The sequence below is a fragment of the Pygocentrus nattereri genome, chromosome 16 (assembly GCF_015220715.1).
Source record: "Pygocentrus nattereri isolate fPygNat1 chromosome 16, fPygNat1.pri, whole genome shotgun sequence".
Taxonomy (NCBI): Eukaryota; Metazoa; Chordata; class Actinopteri; order Characiformes; family Serrasalmidae; genus Pygocentrus; species Pygocentrus nattereri.
In genome coordinates, this window is record NC_051226.1 from 20,701,699 (window position 1) to 20,724,375 (window position 22,677).

The following is a 22,677-nucleotide window of genomic DNA, read 5'->3' on the forward strand; positions in this document are numbered from 1 at the left end:
CTGCACCGGTTTGGGTGGGGTGAGGAGGGTGGAGATGGCACGTATGGATGGAAAATATATGACATGGCCTGAAAACGCGACGTGGTTTAGCATAGCATGCACGGCTTATGGTCAAATCAATGCATTTAACAGCAATATGCGTTGGGTGCCCAACGTTTCCTCGTCTCTGTATATCCTCCCTCTTTTTCCTCTGTTACCATGGGAACTGCTGCAGGCTCATGGTCTTTGTCTATACCGTGGCACCATTTTGCTTGAGTGGTCTCTCCCACCCAGGTTCTCCACAGTACTTCATCTGCATCCGTATCCCTCCCCTGCCCACAAGACCACCAAAACAACTCTTTTCTATTACAGCCATGAAAACTGGTTTGAATGTGATGGGAGATTCGAAAACGCTGACAGAAGCAAATATGGGACGATAAATAATATAAAATAACCGATTAGAAGCCAAAGCAGATTACACCATTTTATTCTCAAAAGCATCTAATATAATAAACATTTTAATAAAAATTTGAAAGAAATCACCAAATTATGCAAATCCGTGATTTCTTATTATACTAATTTCTATTCCAGGCTCTCTGCCAGAAAATTACAATAACAACGCGCTTGTCCCTTCACAGCCGCCGTATTTGGAGTTCTGTAGTTTCTGTAGGCGGAGTTAGCAGGAAGTCGCGAAGTTTGTTCACACAATTCTTTTCTTTGCCCTGCGATACGCTTACGGTCAGGGCTGAGTGATATCTGTCTTTCAGGAAGGTGAGTATGACTGTCACTTCATAGAATATGTCATGTTTAAGTGATTCGGGCAGCTACTGACTGATGACGAGCGACCTTCTGGCAGCAGTACGAAAGCTAAGCTAAGCTAACCCCCTGCACTGCAGCAGCACCCTGAGTGATGCTCTTAGCTGACTAGCTGATGTTCACACAGGCTCTTAATCAGTGCTGTTGATAGTGGAATTATGAAACGAGGTTTTATGAGTGTCAGACATTTCAGTCATTGCATTAGGGCGAAACGAGTGTCATGAAAGTGTTCTTTTTGATGATGTTAGCTCTTTGTCATTGCCATGTTGTTCATAAGAACACAGCGTCCCCTCCTCTTACAGCAACTGTAACCTAGTTTAAGCATCCTAGTTTTCTCGCTTAACGTCTTTAATAAGAGTTAGTTTGGCACGTTAACATCATTAAAGCATTTTGGAAAATGTATCTCTTAAAGGTTTGAACTGACCTTGTTCAGCTATATAAAGGAACGTGATAATGTTTCTTAGTTTACTGTTGGGAGAAGCATTGTTGTTTTACAGAACAGACTCTGATGGCCTGTTATCGTGTTTTTGGAAGTTCTTGACTAATATTCTTTTTGTATCTTGTCCTTTTTAGGTTTTTGAGGATAACAACAACCAGGACAACAATGCCCCTCAGAACACAGTCAGTGACATAATACTAGGAATAATGAATGCATAGACAGTGCATTAAAAAATGTTTATTGATAAAATGACAGCGATTACAATGTCTCTGTCTTCAGTCTTTTGCACCACTAGCAAAACTCAGTGAACGCAATTAACAGTGTAGGAGTGGTTGAGTTGGCTTATATGACTACGGGGAGACGACGTTCTGTGCCAGGAGCAGAGGGCAGGCTGAATCAAGGGAGTGGCAGACCTCAACCAGGGCAGGACGGCTGCGGCCTGGAGCAAATGGGCACGATGATGGGCCCCGTTCTACTCTGGCTCCAGGATGTGGCGGCTGTGACCCTGCTGAGGGCTCGGCGCACTTTGCTGCGGGCCGCCGTTCTGTTGTCTGTGTTTGTGCTGCTGCTCTGGGTGTCTGTCTTTCTCTATGGCAGTTTCTACTACTCCTACATGCCCACAGTTAGCTTCTCCACGCCAGTGAACTACCAGTACAGGTACAGATGCTGTTTTGACGTGTTGCTGTGTTGTCTGCTGTGTGATATTAGTATGAAAGTTCATCTTTAAAGTTGAGATCAAGGATTTGCATTTTTATTCTGGAATTTTTGTATGATATTCATATTGATCACTAAACATTAATAAACATTCCTTGTAAATTCCAAAGATTCCTAAAGAAAACCATGTATCTCCATTTTTATTTTTCTACATCATTTCAACACACCAGCTCTCCTTTACATCATGTGTACTTTTACAGAGAAATAGAAATGCTCTAAAATCACTTAAAATGAAATCTCTTTACATGAACTCACATTGCTAATTAAAAGAATTGCTTTTTCTTATGAAGTTACTATTGTGGAGATACTTGTTTTTGTTTGGACAGCGACGATATACAAGTCATTTGTCTGATTAGGCAACATAACAATTAAGGTCTAATAGTCTGGTTTGTAGCTGACCAAAAACATAAATGTAAACAAACTCATTTAAGCTTTACAAACTAAAGGTGAATTCCATTATTTTTTAATCAATAATATAATGCAATTATGTATCACTTAATTGTTAAGATTTAAACAAAGTCAACAAAGAGTTGAAATGCACACAAAAAACAAATATTTTTTAAGTCTATTACTGTTTCACCATTATCAACATTACATGTAGAAACACAGAAGATACGTGTAGATTCTCTGGTCGTTTTGGATAGTCAGTAAAATGGCTTTGTTTACATTGTAGACATTGCAATCCCTAGTTCCTATCAATGACTTTGTTTACATCAATTGAATATACAGATATTTTGGAAAATTGGTTAGTGCTTTTGTTTAGAGCTTTGTGTTTCTGAGGAAACTAGGCCTCTCTGTGCCATAGGTACTGTTTTTTGTTAACTTTTTCATTTTTGCTCTAAATTGACACAGGATTATTGTATTATCAGAAATACTTGGATTCATTGTGCCATTGTTTCAGAACTGACTGCGAACCTGCCAACTCCATTCTCTGTTCATTCCCCATGGCCAATGTCTCACTCCTAAAGAATGGCAGAGAGCAGGTGAAGTCTTCTTTCTTATCACTAGTCCTTACATATCCATATATCCATGTACAGCACTCAGGGACAGAGTAGACTATGAATAGTTCAGAATCAATTCACTTGTGTGCAGATCTTTCGGCTTTTGGTCATATTGCATAATATATACACCAAAATATTTTGAAGTCACACCCATGTCCAGTAATAATGTTTCATCTGTAACAGCAGACAGATGAATCTTATAATTTAATATGCAGTAATTCTGAATTTTATCTCTGCTGTAGGTGATGATGTATGGTCAGCCCTACCGGGTTTCTGTTGAACTGGAGATGCCAGAATCTCCAGTTAATGAGCAGCTCGGAATGTTTATGGTCAAAATGTCCTGCTACACCAAGGGCGGGAAAACTGTGTCCACTGTGGCTCGATCTGTGAGTAACGGTGGAGACTCTTTCCTCCACAACAAAATTATAGTTTTTTGTTATATAGTTTCAATTTCAACATTATATAAAGTATATTTTTGGGGGGTTTTGGTGTGTGGGTGTTTGATTTGTTCCTGTGACATTTCCTGTGATATATTGTTCAGACATAACTTCCAGTCAGTCATATAAAAACCGTCTATTAGTTTTATTTACATTTTTTTCTCAGTTCAAACTGAAAACTCTCGCTTTGGCAATGAATAAGCATTAGGCCCACTGCTTACTCAGTGCAAGAACTACAAAATATGTTTTGCTGTTTTTACTCTGTTTGAGCTAGATTTAATAGCAGTGATTTACTATTTTTGTTTGCATCAGTTCTGACATCCATTTTGTGGCACTTTGTTTATAAAAGTGAGTTTTTTTGTTTATTATAACAAGCCTGCCTCATACTGTTCTAACTGTGTTTTGTGATGTTGATTTACTGAAGCTGCTGGATGTTTCCTTCTTGAATTCACATTGCATTTCCCAGCTGAATAGTGTTGTAACTGCTTAGTTTCCCATCACGCAGTAGAGTAAGTTGTTTGTGACCTGTAGCACATATTGAAACTGTCATGGAATCAGCTGATTTATATCTGAGTTAAAGGGAAATGTCATTAAATTTCTGTGTAGTTCAGTCAGTGACATATAAATCTTGTCATTCAGGGTGGTTTGATGTGAAATGGTGCATGGTAGAGAAACTTATAGGAACGAATGGTTGCAGTGTCTATAATGCAAACATATACATTTTATTCACCATCCAAAACCACCACTAAATGTATAGATGTTTTTTTTTTTGGTAATCAGTGGTAAATCTGGAAAAAAGGTTTTCTTTGGGTACTATTTTACCTTACAATGGCCTGCAGGTAACAAAAATCCTGTCCTCTCAATCCTATATCACCACTATCATAAAAACAGTGTATCCGGTTTCATGCAGCATATTTATAACAATTTGATGTAATAACATTATGTGAGCAAGCTTTAGAGGCATTAAACTCTTAAGACATCTGGTTCCTATCACCACCACTATTAAGTTTCACTAGAACAGTGTTTTACATGGAACCACTCTGAATTATTGTTTTTATTGGGTTTACATAACCTTACATTAAATTGTACAGACAGCTTAAACAGTTGGTGGAAGACCCCTTCTAAAGATAACGTTTGTTCTTTGAACGTACAATTAATGCCCACAAGAGGGGGCCCTGTGCTTAATAGGCCAGGTTTAACAAGTTTTGGACCTAACAATATTGCTTAAATTGATTTAGAGCTGAAATGCCACCATTACAGCTTTTATGTTGTGTTGTACGATCCTTGTTGTGCAACTTCATGATTGCTGTGTGAAACTTGGATTCTGCCTGTGTTCCTCATTTTAATATTGCACTCCAGCTCTTTTCCTACATGTTGCTGTGTGCTGTCTCAGCAGGCCATGCTGCACTATCGCTCCAGCCTTCTGCAGACTCTGAGCACCTTGCTGTTTTCTCCACTGTTAATGACAGGGTTGTCTGAGCAGAAGCAGCTTATAGAGGTGGAGCTCTTCTCAGACTACAAGTCTGACTCTGTGAGTATCCTGAGGATGATTTAGCTCAGATATTTTATCATCCTCCACCCATGGCATGCGCACTCTGCATCATATGAGCATTACGTAAAATGACGTGTTTCCAATAATAGAATGTGAGTCATGAACATCGTCATTGTTTACGTCTGACATATTCGAGCTGCATTTGATACAGCTGCATAGCAAATTCATTTATGCTTAATTAGTAGAAGTACAAGACTTGTGTATCGTCTCTTTTTTTCTTACAGTATCATCCCACCATAGGGGCTGTGATAGAGATTCAGTCTCGACGGGTGCAGATCTATTCTGCCCAACTTAGGATCCATGCCTATTTCACTGGTATTAGGTTTGTACCTCAGCCACTTTTCACAGATCTGACCCTCTCAAAGGTTGGAACCTGTTTTGAAAATGCAGCCTGGGAATTGTTTGCACAGAGTACAGATTTCACAGAGATCAAGATGTTCCCAAAGCAAAAGCCATGACTTCACAGACATAACGGGGCCCTGCGCGGGGTACAGGATGCAGCTTACAGGTCAGGGAACAAGCTGGCTTACAGTAATGCCCAGGGATAACTGAAGAAGTGCATTAAAGAAGCCAAGCGCAGATACCAGTAGCATATAGAGGGGCACTTTGAAAACAACAACCCTGCCACATGTGGATATATATTAAAATCATAACGGACTACAAGAGCACAGGCCTCGACGCCACGTTTGCTGATACACTGAACCACCTCTTTGTGCTTTGACAATCTCACCAGTAGAGTGAGAACTTAAATGACAACACCGTCCAGGGTGAAGCTGGTCCTCGTCTTGCAGCGCCATCAGTTGAGATCTACTGTAAAGGAAAGATCAACATTAGCAAAGCAGCAGAACCAGACAGGTTGCCAAGCTGCACACTTCAGCCATGTGTTGACCAAGTAGCAGGGGTGTTCATTAACATCTTTAGCCTGTCCCTGCAGCAGGCTCTTTTCCTCATTTGCCTGAAATCCACCACTTTTGTCCCTGTGCCCAAAAAGCAAGTCTTAATAACTATCTCTCAGTTACCCTGACACCAATCATAATGGAGTGCTTTGAGAGGCTCAAAAATCAAGCTCAATATCCTCACTGATCTGAACAGCTACTTCACACAACCCTATCCCATATCCCAACACATATGTCTGGATGCAAGCTGTCAACTTCAGCTCTGCTATTGGTACAATAGCCCCCTTAGACAAGCTCAGCATCCTGGGATTAACCAGCACACTCTGCTCATGGACTCTAGTCTTCCTCACCAACAGACCACAGAATGTCAGGGTGGGCAACCACACATCCTCCACTCTCATTCTGAACACAGGAGCACCACAGGGCTGTGTCCCCAGTCCAGCCCTTTTCACGTTAATTCCTTTTCAAATTCCAAGACTCCACATTACAAAGCTTCCGAGATTAACACCTCCCACCTGATGAATAAAGCTCAGCAGAGGCTCTTCTTTTGCTTAAAAAAAGCCAAACTCTCCTCTCAGCTCCTAGTAAATTTCTAAAGGAGTATGTATTACAGTGTGGTACAGCAGCTGTACTGCTGAGAACCGGAGACTGCACGGTGGATTGTGGGAAACAAGCTCCCAAATCTGAACACAGTTTATTCTAGCCACCTACATAAAAGGGGTAGCAACATTATTAAGAACTCAAATCACCCAGGTCAATCCTCCCATCAGCCAGAGCTGTAGCCTCCATTACACCCCCCCACCCCCCCTATACACACCACTCTATACTCTATACACTATATAGCACTCTATACACTCATAGTCATAGCTGCTGAAGGCAGCAAACAGAATAGCCTGTTATACTGACCCCTCCCTTTCCCAAGCTGCTGCTAATGCACTGAACACTTTACATCCAGGACTGTAAACAAAATTATTATAATTTGTGCAAAACTGACTGTGAATTACCTGTTTATACCTGTTTACAGTGCACTGTAAACACTATTTAGATCCACTGCATACATATATAGCCCTGTAAATGTTTCTCTGAGAGCTACCAACATTAAGACAATAAGGTCTTATCTTATTATTTCTCTACTCATGCCTGATTTATAGCATTCATGCTAGTGCAGCACATTTGAAATAGTTTTTCCACACTTTGTGAAGTACTTTTTCAGCAGTAAATTAACTTGATAGCTTGAACATGTGATTTATGTGACACAAAGCATATAATACATATGTAGGTCTTGTATTGAACGACCCATTAAAACTCAGTGTACTAAGCTCTTTCTGAGTGTTCACTGTTGTTTCCTCTCTCCACAGATACCTCTTGTATAATTTCCCTCTAACGTCAGCAGTCATTGGAGTTGCCAGTAACTTCACCTTCCTCAGTGTCATTGTGCTTTTTAGTTACCTGCAGTACATCTGGGGAGGACTGTGGCCCCCAGAACAGGTCCGAGTGCAGGTAAGACCTTGTAGAGCTACACTACAATCTGAAATGTTTTTTTTCTTTATTGGAATTAAATGTGTTGTTTATATATGTTATGTGCTCCAGCACCCCCCCGCGACCCTGACGGAGAAGTGGCTTGGAAAATGGATGGATGGATATATGTTATGTTTGATATGTTTGTGGTTTATTGATGAAAAGCGCTCTGTCTTTTTCATGTCTGTAGGTGATGATAGGAGACACAACCCGTCTTGAGCAGAGGCGAGAGGAGGCCCGAAGACGCATGCGCACGTCTGCCAGTACACCCAGTAAGAACCGTCTGCTAGCTTAGCAGTTCCAGAGTTAACAGAAGTCAAGACAGTACAATGCAAATGCTATTCACTGTTGTTATACATTAACATAACCTTAAATATGCTGGAACCTTGTAAATCTCTCCCAGTTATGAAGTACGAGAGGGAGAGAAATGCAACAGTAGACCAACCTCAAGAGCCAGAGCAAACTACAGGCCTTAGAAACAAACGTGAGTTGATACACATACGCCTGTATGAACTGAGAGAACCGATTAAATTGCAGTTTCATTTTTAAGATGTCTTTGATGAGAACATGCTCCAGCATCGTTATTTGTCCTTTTTTGCAGGTGAGCTAGACATGGTCAGTGTGATTGGTTCAGTTGGTGAACTCAGTCAGGACGGTGGGAACGGTAAGAAAGTAAATCTCATGCACCAGGGAGAAGGGAAAAAGTAGTATTTTCCATACTATTTAAGTCTCACTATGGTTAGATAAATTACAATTATTATAAAATATGATAATACATGGTTTTCAGAAGACATGAATTATAAAGATGGAAAATTACAAATTTTTAATGTGAAGTGTAATATATATATATATATATATATATATATATATATATATATATATATATATATACACATACATACATACATATATACATATACATACATACATACATACATACACACAACAAAACAAACAAACAAACAAATGTGCAGGATATAAACATAAGCCAAAAAGCATATCCAGATATGCAGTAATAGGCTTAACTGTATCATGTCACAAATTCCCTGCAAAAGCTGTTATTTTTGAGTAGCACAATTTTTTACAATAATAGCTCATTTAATAGGCATATGCAGGCTTAGACTAGACAGTTTATGGAAAGCTAAGACAAATACTTTCACATGTATCTTTGTTGATGTTTCTATTTCCCAGTGCCTCCAAAGACAATCCAAAGAATTCCTATAATTATATAAACATATAGAATTTTTAAAAGTATAAGTATCAGATTACCAGCCTTTATATTACACTGTATCAGGCTGAAAAGAAAACTCGTCTGTATTTCCTGTCATGCACGCACATTATTATCATCTGACACATCTTCTCTTCCTATACCAGCTCTTGAGTACTCCACAGATGATGGTCTCATGCTCATGGAGGCTCCACACACAGCAGAGATTGATGTGAATGAAGAAGAGCTTGAGCCTGAGGAGAGGGCCACAGATGTGAAGAGCATGGCCCATGATGAGGGCACATCCCAGCCCCAGCCTTCTGACACCAGCCTAAGACAAAGAAATTCACCATGGATGAGTCTCTGAGTTCTCTCTGGATTGGGGTTAGACTCTCAGACAATTTCAGGCATAAACTCACACTTGCTTACTCATTCAGTTACATGTGTGTGCCTCGCGTCACTCCTATTGGGGATCAATAGCTGACACGCCCTGACTAGCAAGTACACAATTGACATGCTTTGTGTTGACCAATGTGGGCTTTCCTTTATCTGTTTCGAAACAATTTACCTCACCTCAATTTACGTTGAACTCTTGCCTGCTCTTCAACTCTCCAGCTTTTCTGAACAACATTTCACAGGAAACAGAACTCGGTTACATTTATGCTAACTAGCTAGGAATTCTAAAGCACACGTAGTGTGCATACAGCTCTAACAGCTGCAGTCAATGTTGTTTTTTTGTCCATGCGCACATATCACATGGAGTCAAGTACACTCTCATGTCTAGGGTGAAGATCATTCCACTTGAAATGAACAAATACGACTTCCATTTTTTTATCTAGCAAATTTACTGATTTTAATGTATACACAGAAACATTAGGAGGGACCTATTATGCTGTTTTTGAGGATCTATACATGGCAGAGCTGCTAGACCGTCACTGTTTCTTCACATCAGGATTGAAAGAGAATTATCTGTTACAGCTAGTAAAGGGTTAACTGTTGCATTACTATAGAGGATTTAGCTGCTGCATTTAATGGAGTCTATGAGGCCATGTAAAACAAAGTATTTCAAAGTGCTGTTAATCAAAGGAGTGCTTCACTGGCCCCTAGAAACTCACTCCAGTGAGTTTGCAGTGAGCATACTGACCAATAACTGTTGAGTGTTTATTCATCAAGACATATTTTTTGAATGTTTTGGAATAAAGGGACTTGAATGAGGAACTTAAGGGAGTAGAGAACATTTCCCAGGGCTACCTAAGTCAGCACTTTAGTGACAAAATACTGCATAGTGAAATGTTGTAAAATGCTTTTTAAAATCTGAAGAAACTTTAAATCTCTTCTTTCTTTTTTTTTTACCACCACAAGCAGTGCAAATTGGCCTCCCTGGACAAAAATGTAGGCAGCCTGGTCTAAGAAGGTAAAATGACTATCATTGCCTGAAGGCTAATAAATGGGTACCACTTTACAATAAGTCTACCCTTATAAAAGGTTTACAAATGGTCTAAAATTTGTTTAATAATGGTTATTATTTAGGATTTTGAGCACCTTAAAAATCAGTAATAAGCAGTTATGTCACATAAATACAAAGGGAAGCCTGATACTTGCCAAATAGTCAAACCACATTTATCTTAGATTTTGCCAGTCACTGATCTTGATTTGTATTTCAGTCTGCATTATCAGCTTCATCAGATATTCGTATTCGTCAGATACGACAGCTCACCCGACCTCTTATTTTTGTAATGTTGTAATATTAATGATTTAAGGTGTTTAGTAACGAAATAATAAACTAATTTTAAACCATTCATAAACAGTTTATAAGGGCAGCATTACTGTAAAGTGGTACTAGTAAATGCAGTCTAAACAGGATACATTCAACTATGTATAGGAATACATACCAAGAGACAAGTAATGAATGTTCCAAAGATTGGAATTTTTTTTTCTCTTGCCTGGATAATGTACATGTTGTGTAGTAGTACATTTGTGTTTGGTAGAATGTAGTAGTTTTAATGTATGCTATTTTTAGTTTACATTTCTTATTTATTTAATAAATGTTGTAGATTTTGTTGTGACATGTTCCTTTCAGTTTTTTACATGTACACATAAAATGGGTGTAATATACATATAAATGTACTTGATTTAAGCTGACATTTTAGCTTCATCGAGATTCATATGGTTTTAAACTTTTGTTACATCAAAATTAGAATGAAAAGTAAAAACTCAGACCATAATCACATCTGGCCTGTTATAGTCTCATTTAAAAAAGAATTATTTTTCCAAAGTGTTAAGACTCTCGTAATGAATTTAATTCACCTTTTGTAAAATAATGACTGACATGAACATATCATATTTATCTCCAAGCATTATTTCTTCCATCAAGTGTAGGAAAACTCAGGCGAAACTACTTGCAATAAACCTGCAGTGAGAACGACAGTCACAGTAAATTAGAATGATTAGACTAAGAACAAGGGAAAAATGAGTATTGAGCAGCTTGTTACTCATGCACACACAGGTTTTTAATTGATTAATGAATCTGAAAAGGTTTTGGATAAAAACACATGGAAGACTTCACTCGCAACTCTTATTAACAGATGTCCTCAATCCATGATTGCCGTAAGGTGAGAATTAAGCTCAACTTTATCAAGTTAACTGTCTTTGCTAACTGTCTTTGCTATATAATGATAAATGATGTTACGGAACATTGCCCATAGCTCAGGTATCTTTAGCTGTTAACTTGCTTAATTAAAGATAAATATTAATGCATTTTGCATGCATGTCCATTTCCCAGAATACTGCATCTGACTCCTCCTTTTTCAAAGCCCCTCCTCCATTTTACCCTCTCCACAACTGAAGGAAGCAAACTCTTACTGTCGCGCTGATCATTATTGATTCTTCATTCACCATGTGAATGCATTGGACTCAGTAGAGCAGCTCTATGTTTCTGTGTGCTGATGTATGACTTCAGAAAAGAGCTGAAACTTGGTTGGATAGTGTTATGCTGGTTCTCAGCTTTGCCTTTCTAATCATTGCTCTGTCCTTAAAGGGACAATGAAGACTGGTCTAAAGGAATCGTCACAGACATACAACACAGCAGCAGTTGGAGATGATGGCTGCTAAAAACCCTCTTTCAGAAGAAGAGTTTTCATGCCCAGTGTGCTGTGAAATCTTCAGTGATCCAGTTATCCTGTCGTGCAGCCACAGTGTGTGTAAAACCTGCCTGCAGCAGTTCTGGAACGCTAAAGGATCTCAAGAATGTCCAGTTTGTAGGAAAAGATCCTCAAAATCTGACCCTCCCTGTAACCTTGCACTGAAGAACCTGTGTGAAGCTTTCATAAAGAGCAGGTATCAGAGGGCTTCAGAGGTGCTCTGCAGTCTGCACAATGAGGAACTAAAACTCTTCTGCCTGGACGATCAACAGCCTGTGTGTGTGGTCTGTCAGGCTTCAAGGAAACATAGCAATCACACCTGCAGTCCAGTAGATGAAGCTGTACATGACTTTAAGGTATGAAACACATTCTATTACTGTAATAGCTGTAATGCAACACAACCAAAATGTATAAAATCTGAGAGTCTGATTACCTGTTTTGACTGCCTGTCACTGAAAGCAGTTTCAGGTGAAGTCATAGACATACTCATAGAACATAGAGAGAATAGATTTGTTTCTGTTTAGTTACTGATCTATGTAAGCTGATGATGTGCGACATCAAGGAAATTTGCATCATATGTAAATATTTGAAACATATTTGCCTGCATGGGTATTTGTCATTTCAACAGTGCTGATAGATAGAAATGATCTAATTTAAAATCAATTAAAATATCTATTAAAACATAATTAAAAGCATCAAATTGAGCAGTTGAGTCAAGCCCACAACTGCCCAACTTTGATCTGCAGGTGAGGTCAGGAAGGCAGAAGCCTCTGCTCTAAAGAAAGAATATAGATTATAGATTTCCATACCATCTGTGAAGCATGGTGATGGTAGCATTATGGCTTGGGTTGCTTTTCTGCCTCAGGGTTTAGAATTCTATACCAGACAACACTTGAGGAGAGTTTGTTAACTTGTCTGTTAACAAGCAGAAAATCTGAGCATAGGTGAAGCTTGCATCAAGACGATCAAGCAAATCCACAAAAAATGTCTCGAAAAGAAGAAAAATGAGTTTTGAAAAGGCAAAATCCCAGATCAGAAGAGGTTTTGTGAGGAGAAGGGATTCATTTGCTCTGTAAAAATATTAAAGGAGACATTAATTACATCTTAATAAAATGCTTTGCGCATATTTAAATGGTATAAATTAGTGTAGATGTCATTTTCAATGTTATTGATACATGTTAGATTATCAGTATTTTAGGAATAAATAACAAATACCCATAAATGCACTCAATCCTAATTCTAAAATAAAAGTCTAGCCTTTTCTTATACATAAGTGAAAAGGACACCATAAATGTGGGACAACAGAATTGGTGAATCACTCTGTTCTTAGCTGTTCTACTCTGTTACACTCTGCAACATGCAGCACATTTATACAGTTACACTCAAATGCTGTAAAAGACAGAAACTACTCTAAAACTTTTGTTTGATTACAGAAAAACCTCCAGACTAATTTGGAGTCTGTGCAAAATAATCTGAAACTCTTAAAGGAAGCTAAAGATGCTTTCGAGAACACTGCAGCCCATATTAAGGTAAAACATTTAGAATTCTGAAACTTGCCTTTAAGATTATGTCCACCTACCCTGTTGGTCACTTACATCTGTCTTTCATTCCAGACACAGGCCCAAAGCACAGAGGAACAGATAAAGGAGGAGTTTAAGGAGCTTCACCAGTTTCTAAAAGATGAAGAAGCGACAAGGCTAGCTGCACTGAAGGAGGAAGAGGGGCAAAAGAGTCAGATGATGAAAAGGAAGATTGAGATGATAAATGGAGAAATACTATCTCTTTCAGACACAGTTAGAAAGCTATAGAAGGAAATGGAAACTGAGGACATTCTGTTCTTACAAGTAAGACTCACTCACATGCACTAAATGGAAAAAACCCTTTTCTGTGTGTATCTCCTTTAGACGGGGTTTGTCCTTCCTTACCAGGTAAACAAATGCAAAGGGATGAAATTTCACATTTGGTGGTCTTTATGAATAAAACATGAAAAAATTTTCCTTTCCACATTTTCATGAAAGGCATAGCTTTTTACACAGAATGTTCTCTTTGTTTGTTTCTTTCACAGAACTTTAGGTCTACAATGAAGCAGTAAGTAAATGCAACATCATCAATTTAAGCTGATCATTAAAATCATGTTGTCTGTTAACAGCAAGCCATTATAGTCAACATGAATTGAAAGACATAGTACATTTCCTGTTTTCCAGATTTCCAGGAAATATGGGTGGGGTGGGGGGTTTCTGATGTCCAGTATTAGGGAGAGTCTCATCACTTTCTCTTGATGATAGGTAGGCTAGCTGCAGGGGGAGGTGAAATATGATTCATATTATAATTCCCACTTGCTGGTGCACAGTTGCATCATAAAAACTCAGTTAATGTTTTATCCAATGGGCAAAAGTCATGACATTTTGATGAAAGATTGCAGGAAAACAGGAATTTTGGCTTTTTAAATGATATAATATGATAAATTGTGCTTAATATGACCAGCGACATGCGTTAATCTAGTAAGAAGCAAGCTTGGATTTCAGGTTGGCTGTAGTCTATGGTTGGAGTGTTAGGAGAGACTGTGTGAGCTCTCTGAGCTTGAGCTGGAGCCCCTTTAAAGCACTGAAACAGGCACAGAAGTTGCTTAGAGGGATCAGGGAGCAGTAGGGTAGTGGTTGGTTCTGGAAAGTTTATAACAGGAAACAGACAGTGAGAGATAAAAATGTACAGGAAACAAGACAGGAGGAGGATAAATTTCAGGCATGGTTTTCACACAGATAGCACCATATTTGTTACAACCACAATACAGAACATTTGTTGTACGTAATGAACTCATGCAATCAATCAAAATTAAAAAGTGTAGGCAAATGTTATAATAATTAGAATAATAATAATAGTTGTGGTGCTGGGGGAGGGAGTGGAAATATTTGTGTTACCAAAGTACTGAGTGGATATAAATCAGAATTTGCTTGCTCTTATATTTAGAGTTCACTGCACAAGAAAGGATCCAGAGAAGGCATCAGGTGCTTTGATTGATGTTGCAAAACATCTTTCCAACCTGAAGTTCAGAGTGTGGGAGAACATGCATGAGATTCTCCAGTACAGTAAGTTTTTTTCTTTTGGTTGATCCAACAAATACAGTCTGGTTTTGGGCTGATGTTAATTTTAAGTTCGGGTACTTGCTCTGCCGTAGTGCAGCTACATTTTAGTCGTTATGTGGCTTGACAGGTCAGAGTGAATGTTTTTTAATATTTATTGTTTTACAGGCCACTCTGTTCTAAAATAATTAGTATTCATTCTAGTAAACTGTTTGGACCTCTAATCTACGTTACTGTGGCTGCCACTAACTATGAAAAAGAAAGTAAAGTCAGTGAAGCTACAGAATTTAGTTGTAGATTAGCAGGTTTTCACTGGAGCCACACCATAAACCTGCACAGAGCAGATAAGTTTCTGAAAAAATGTAGTTGGTGATGCACTTCATTAACCCATTGGTGCATGAATGAACAAATAGACATAGAAATGTACCAATTTACCTGTAAAAAGTAAGGGTGTGTTGGTTCCATGTGGATCAACATTTAATCATGTTTTTCAAGTTTTTTTTTTTAAATAAATAAGCTGTGCCCTATAAAATGCAATTAATACTTAATATCTATAAATTAAAACAATATAACCCCTTATTGTTGTATACAGTGCCGTAAAAAAGTACACCTTATGAAAATGTGTTTTTGACATGTTTGCATGTATTTGTAAAAGGTTTTATTAGTCATAGGTGAACCGATGTAACAGTGAACAATGAAACATAAATGTTTTTAATCTATTCATCAGAAAACGTACAAAATTTAGATTTCTGATATGGAAAATGTAGTACAGCCCATAGCTTCAATAGCTGATGTTGCCTTTTTTTGTAGGCATTTTTTTTGCAGTTGGGGGTCCAAGTCCCAACAATGATGGATCCCTATTGTTTTTGCTCAGATTTGCAAATTATTGTGCCATGCTAAAACAAATCATGCAGACCAAACTGTGGCATAGTGTATTACATTTTGGCCCATACCCTTGTATGCTACGCAGCATTTGACTTTGTTCTGCTAGTTTCAAAACGTATTAAAATCTTAAAACACTCCCCCACTACAACCAACAATTACAATTAACAAAAAAATATTAATATTGGTAAATAACATGGCTGCTACATGCCCATCAATCCTTCTGGTTTAGAGCATTTTTGACTGAAACAGCTGTAACTCATAAAGGATTTGTCTGGTTTTTAATGAAACTTAAGATGCTTGTGTGTAAAGAATTTTGAGGTAGCTTGACATTTTTGGCGCTGGTGTGTCAATAGAAGGTGCGATAAAACTAAGCAGCTGCCTCTCAGCATCTGTACATACGATCAAGCTGAGATTTTGCATCCTCGATCTTTAAGCTAACTTTTATGTGAGATTTTAAAGTTGACTTTGTCAGAAAACCGTGGCCACCATAAGCCAATTATCTTTCAGCAGGCACTGACTGGTGTAACATTGACCAGTCATCATGAAACTTGAATGGTGTGTTTATGTAGGGACTCTCAATTAATTGAATGATCTAATCTAATGTGACACTGGATTCAAGTAATGTGATTTAGTGAGCCTAATAACTTTGTTATTTTTCATAAAATGTATTTATTCTCTCATAAATTGTTTTAAAAACAGCCCATTTAGAACACGTCTTGGGATTTAATCCAATCATTTCAAAATTGGTCTTAAAATAATCCCTGGCATCTGTAGGTCATCAAAAGTCATCAATCATTGAAAAATTGCTTTATTGCCCACCATAGTCAACACATATTACTTAATTATTACAGCATTGCCAATTCTGAAATAATACTAAAACTTACTGAGAATTACTGGTCTCATCATCTCAAAAATTAAATCAGCTGTTAGAATAGAGATTCAGATGAGACTTGATAAATTTGGTCCAGATTATCCCTCAGGGGGCACTACAATGTACAATGAGACTTAATTAAAATTCAAATGCCCTTATTTTCTTCTTACTACAGATAAATAACAGCTCTAATGTGATTCTTTTTTTTCATCATTAGTTATGTTAGAAATTGAAATGCTTGTCTGGCATTTTGACTTGATTTATTTAAAGTCTGCAGCTTAGTGTACCAATGTCAAAAGGTCAGTCTGTACTAAACTTGGTCAACAATCATAGCATATGAAGGACCTTTGATAAAGTCTGACTCCATATCCACGGTATTTCCATGAGATTAGGATCTGGGCTTTGACTTTGCCATTTCTTAACCCAAACACTCTTCTTTGTGAGACATTCTTTTGTGGATTTTTGCTTGATCACTTTGCATCACGTGTTTGTTGTAAGGTCCACTGGCTGAACGTTACTGCTTCTGCCAACATGATCAGTGTAAGAGAGTTGGTTGTGACATTCGTCTTTGGTGCAATAGAGGAATTAATTATTCAAGACCAGCAAGTTGAAAAGACTGGTGGTCAATGTGTGTGTTCACCTTTACAGTGTTCAAGAGTAAGAGTAAGTTTGTTTGTTACCGCATTTGCCAACATGGTATGTTGCAGCACTAAGAGAGTTGGTTGCAGCATGCAACTTTGGTGCAATGTAGGAGGAAATTGTTTGAGGGCAACTTGTTGAAAAGACAAGCTCCGAACCATCCTGTGACTCTGGAAAAGCCATGATAACTACCTGCCAGAGTGAAACTGTGATTGTGTGAGTCAGGCATCCAGGTTCTTCAGACTACACAGTATAAATAGTTCAGGTGGTATTTCACAAAGCAGGATTTCTCAGTTAGCCAGATTACTAGTTAGGCCAGAAGATGAGGATTGTCCAATAGTTCCTTAGCTCTTTTCCTATTTGACAGGCTTGACTTTAGGCTTAAGTTATTTGGCTAAACTGAGAAATCCTGCTTTGTGTAAAACCTCCCACCTGGCTGACAGTATAGTAAGCAAAAAACAGAAGTAAGCTAGTGGTTCAGAGGTGTGGCTCAGACTAACAGCCCAATTTTGTGGTTATCCAAAATGTGAAATGTGAAAATTGAAAATGTGAAATGTGAAGATGAGCAAACCCCTTAAAATCTTAGGCATATTATGTACTAAGGTTTATTATTCAGTGACTACAGGGACTTTAATGCAAACTGGCTGAGCTGTTTTTAGGTTGTAGAAATGAATAAGAAACCTCATTTAAGGGGTTCAATACAAGTGTCACTGTGTTGTGAATGTTGACATCAACTCAAACTGCAGCAAAATATTTCTTACATTGGCACCCAAAGTGAGCTAATGCTAGGCAGTGACTCTGCTGTAACCATTCTGCCTAGTTCAAAGCAGTTGCGCTTTTTCATTTTTGTTGTCTAATTGAACCACTAGGTGGTGGAATAATGCGCAAATTTAGTCTGGACAAAGGCTTCAGTGTCCTGAATTTCCCCTTTTAAAAGCTGATTAACCTAAATCAGTAGTGACCTCAGCAGAAAGCAGCCTACAGAAGTGAACCATTTACATACCATAAATATGTGAAGAATGTGATGATGTGCTTTTTGTTCTTCGCCCTCAGCCCCGGTTATTCTGGACCCAAACACTGCCCATTCAGACCTCCACTTGTCTGGTGATCTCACGACTGTAGATATCAGCTCACATGACCAGTCACTTCCTGATAATCCAGAGAGATTTGACCAGTACATGTGTGTTCTGGGTTCTGAGGGCTTTAACTCAGGGACGCACTGCTGGGACGTAGAGGTTGGAGACGGCGATTACTGGATACTGGGTGTGATACCAGAGTCTGCGCCAAGAAAATCATACTCTTCCTGGAGTTCAGTGTGGTGTCTGAGCTCCAGTAAAACTCACAATAAATACCCGACACACTGCCCAGGAGAGCTGGATAACCATCTCTCACAGGAAGAGAAACTCCAGAGGATCAGAGTACATCTCAACTGGGACAGGGGTGAAATAACATTCACTAATCTTCTAACCAACACACACTTGCATACCATAACACTCACTTTTAATGAGAGAGTGTTTCCAGTTTTCTGTTATGCCAGTGCTGTCAGTCCCCTCAGGATCTTACCATTAAACAAGTCAGCTTTTTAACAGCAAACTCGGTAAGCATATCCAGTATATTTACATTTATGGCATTTGGCTGACGCTCTTATCCAGAGCGACTTACAATTTGATCATTTTACACAGGTAGGCCATGGTGGTGTTAGGAGTCTTGCCCAAGGACCCTTATTGGTATAGTGTAGGGTGCTTGCCCTGGTCGGGGATTGAACCCCAGTCTACAGCATAGAAGGCAAAGGTGTTAACCACTACACTAGCCAACCACCATATGTATACATACTCTAGAACTTTCATTGAAAAATTAGTGACATGCATCTTTCCATGTTGTTCACATGTGAGCAATACCTTATTTGTATTCACTATCCTTAAGATCCTGATCATTTATATGCTGCGTTGTGCTCCTGTTTTATTTGCAGGGTTTTTTTTTTTTAGTTATGCTTTTATTTTGTCATTTTTCAGAGCTTTAGATTTCACTTAACCCTACTGAACCAAGTGTCCATTGTGTGTCCATTCTGAGAATTTGGCAATAGCCACTTAAGCTTTGTTTTTTTAAACAGCTGCCAGAGGGGTTATGGAGTTTGCATGTTCATGTTGGGCAGAGTGAAGCATGTCAGTGTGTAGAATCTGAGAATTCTGTGTGCTACTGTGTTTTCTATATATAAAAGGTGCTCAAAACCTTCTTAAATGCTGGATGTGCCGTGATTTTTTTTTTTTCCCCAAATGAACACCCAAGCTCTTTCAGAGTGCACTCTTTCAGATATAGCACTTATATTCCTATTCATTGCTCAAAAGGTAGGTTGTGAAGTAAACTACATAAAAATCCACACATTTTCAGCTTTGACAGATCTTCTTTATATATTAGATAAATGCAACAACAGCACTGAGAAACCACACAATTAACAGAGAAGACCACATTAAATGGTAGAAATAATCAGCTTTTGCATCAGCCTGGAAGTGTTAATCATACAGAGGTAGGCAAAAAGGGGGTTTTGACCATTGACTCTAACTGATATAGAGCAGCATGCTTGTCTACCTGGGGAAATTAGCTTTGTATTCAGAATGTCTTTGTTTACAATTATTTTAAATATGTTAGGGCCTGCTGTCATTCCTGCCTACTGCTCATGTGAGCTCATGTGCCAGGTTGAAGTTCAGCTCAGTTTACCGTTCACCACAAGTGTAAGCCATATTCAAACTTTGTTGCAGTGAGTATACAAGACTGGAGTTTATGCTCATTTGGAGGCAGGAAGTTAATGAAAGTAGATGCATATCTACCCAATTGCTGTTGAAGACTGTGTATAATATATGGTTTGTTATGTTTGGGAAAATTGAGGATCACTTCAAGAACAACGACCCATGGCATTCAGCACCTCACCAACCACAAGACCAGAAGCTGCACAACAGTTTAGGGTGACGCCTCACTGGCAGAGGAACTTAACTGTTTCTTTGCCCGATATGAGGCGAAAGCATCGTAGACCGACACAAGACCTCCACCCACCAGTCACCCACAACCATATCCTAACATGAGATGAGATGTGTGCTCAGGGCAGTGAACCCCAGAAAAGCTGCTGGTCCTGATGGTGTGACAGGAAGGGTGCTGAAGGTGTGTGCTGTGGTCTTTACAAAAATCTTTAACCTGTCCCTGTCCAAATCCATCATCCCACCTTGTCTGAAGTCTGCCACCATCATTCCACTGCCAAAAGAGACTACCATCAGTGACCTCAATGACTACTGTCCAGTCGCTCTCACACTGGTCATAATGAAGGTGTTTTGAGCACAAAGCAAACAGGTCCACAGAAGATGCTATCACCACTGCTCTTCACACAGCACTCACACACCTGGAGCACCAGGGGAGCTATGTGAGGCTGCTCTTCGTAGACTTCAGCTCAGCTTTTAACACAGCTTTTAACACACCCCCACAGACTGGTGACCAAACTCACAGACTTGGGACTTTCACAACCCACCTGCCTCTGGATCCTTTCTGACAGACCACACCTAGTCTGTAAGATTGGGTCTCCATCATTAATCCACACTTAAACCTATGACTGTATCCTCACCCACTCCTCCAACATCATAGTAAGGTTTGCAGATGACACAACAGTGGTTGGACTCTGGAGGAGACAAGACCACCTACAGGGATGAAATCCAGGGACTGACTGAGTAGTGTTCAGGGAATAATCTCACCCTGAGCTCGTCAAAAACAAAAAAACTCATTATAGACTTCCAGCAGAAAGGAGCAGTCCCTGCATCACGGACAAACAGACTTAAAAACAGTTTTTATCCCAAAACCGTACGGGAACTGAACACTTCCAAACACACACACTGACAAGGACTTTCTATAGAACACTGTGCTCAGTAGAAGTACACTGAACACCACTACAGCTCTTTACTGGCACTGACTTCACAGGACACTGTACACTGTTCCAGTGTTCCACTCCACCTCTGTTCTATTTATTATTCATTGCACTATTTGTTCTCAAGTGTGCAATCTATATTCTTTCTGTGCAACAATTCTTAAGATGTGTAATATTATATAACACTGCACATTCCTGGATAGCTTATAATGACTAACTGCTACCTCACTTGTCTATTGTCTGTTTAGAATATATAGTTTCATAGTCCTTTTTCTTTATATTTAAGATTTTTATACTATTTTTCTTAAATCTGCACTTTATATATTTCAGCTTTATGTTTAATTATTTTGTGTGTAAAGTGCTGTTGGATTGCTGCTCAATTTCGTTGTACACTGTGCAATGACAATAAATGCATCTTATCTTATCTTATCTTATCTTGGGTAATGTCAGTACACAGCTGTGGGAAAGGCACCATACTGTAGGCGTTTCCAGTTCATTTCCCTTTTGGTTTGTAAGGGTAAATGTAATCACCTAAACAAGGTACAAGGCAAAGCATATTCGATAATCTCTCTGTTCATTTTGTATTTTCAGCTTTACAAAATAAGAGAACTGGAAATAAACAACATAAGTTGTTTTCTCTGTCTGTTTATTTGAGGTCCCATGATTTCTGTGTGCCAAGAAGAAATAAACTTAATGGATGGATGGATGGATGAATGGATGGGTCGCCAAGGGTGATTAACGGGCCACACCAGAGCCCTAAATATTTTCTACTTGTAAAGATATTACATTTCATGAAAATGTTCTAGTGGACCTTTGACGCAACAGTCATATTTGGCCAGTAGGTGTCTCTGCAGGCCTTTTATCCTCTTTTTGCACCAGAGGTTGCCCTGGTCCTGGAACTTCAAGTCTTTATTTCTTTCTGTATTTCTGTAAGTCTGTGTACATCAAAGCAGCGGACACTTGTTGCCCAGAGTAAGACATGCCTCATCATTTCAGAAACATCATTTGATACATCTTGGGAGATCATTCTCCTCAGTTAAATTATTTTTTTCTTTTTTTCTTGGACCCATGGCAAGTAGTGCTTAGGTAGCTCTATTTAAGAGGTGGTCCTATTTTCTCAGAAAGTCCAGCTGTAAGGACCAGGCATTATCTACTGTATTAGATGAACTGTGTGAACAAGCAGCACATGTCCCACCTTGCACCACAGTGAGGGAACCGCTGAAAAAAAAATATACAACTAAGTGCAAATTTGAAAATGTCCTTTAATTATCCTTATGTACTTGATATAATAGAATTATACTTACAATTAGTATTTGTTTGTTTGCATTGTATATTGGTTTTCAATTCTATATTTAATATTTGTAAGCTTTGTCTCTTTATCAAGCCACAAAAACTGAAGCCTAACCTACAACAGTGTTTAACCTGTAGCCTTATCACTCACTGCAGCTGTACAGACTGTGCCAAAGTGCTCAGGCTACTACAGTATCAGATGCTCTTTGTGGGGTGAGTTGAAGATGCCACAGATAAAATCAACCTGACCTTTTTTTCTTGTTAGTTCTTGTCGTTGGTCACAATCCACTATGTCATATCAAAACATTT

At 38.7% G+C, this 22,677-nt stretch overlaps 1 protein-coding gene and 1 pseudogene across 4 annotated transcripts; both read left to right on the plus strand.

Annotated features, from left to right (window-relative positions):
- The first annotated feature begins 624 nt into the window (after positions 1-624).
- On the plus strand, positions 625-11,732 carry bscl2 (BSCL2 lipid droplet biogenesis associated, seipin). Of its 4 annotated transcripts, none has more exons than XM_037545648.1 (12): positions 625-750; positions 1,369-1,891; positions 2,850-2,931; positions 3,192-3,335; positions 4,780-4,917; positions 5,163-5,260; positions 7,193-7,334; positions 7,543-7,624; positions 7,756-7,836; positions 7,954-8,016; positions 8,727-8,943; positions 11,597-11,732. In XM_037545648.1, the coding sequence occupies exons 2-11, from the start codon at positions 1,581-1,583 to the stop codon at positions 8,924-8,926; spliced, it is 1,341 nt and encodes a 446-aa protein (XP_037401545.1). In that variant the 5' UTR covers positions 625-750; positions 1,369-1,580; the 3' UTR covers positions 8,927-8,943; positions 11,597-11,732. The 4 variants fall into 4 exon arrangements, with proteins under 4 accessions (XP_037401545.1, XP_037401544.1, XP_017573851.1 ...); XM_037545647.1 differs by lacking the exon at positions 11,597-11,732 and adding an exon at positions 9,925-10,625; XM_017718362.2 differs by lacking the exon at positions 11,597-11,732 and having other exon boundaries at positions 1,369-1,416; positions 1,514-1,891; positions 8,727-10,625.
- On the plus strand, positions 11,627-19,412 carry LOC108439774 (annotated as a pseudogene).
- The last annotated feature ends 3,265 nt before the right edge of the window (positions 19,413-22,677 follow it).

Excerpts from the sequence above, each read along its gene's own strand:
- bscl2 (XM_037545648.1), top strand. The coding sequence starts at position 1,581 with ATGACTACGGGGAGACGACGTTCTGTGCCAGGAGCAGAGGGCAGGCTG. Across the intron at positions 3,336-4,779 it reads TGTCCACTGTGGCTCGATCT|CAGGCCATGCTGCACTATCG; the intron begins GTGAGTAACGGT and ends GTGCTGTCTCAG. Across the intron at positions 5,261-7,192 it reads GCCTATTTCACTGGTATTAG|ATACCTCTTGTATAATTTCC; the intron begins GTTTGTACCTCA and ends CTCTCTCCACAG.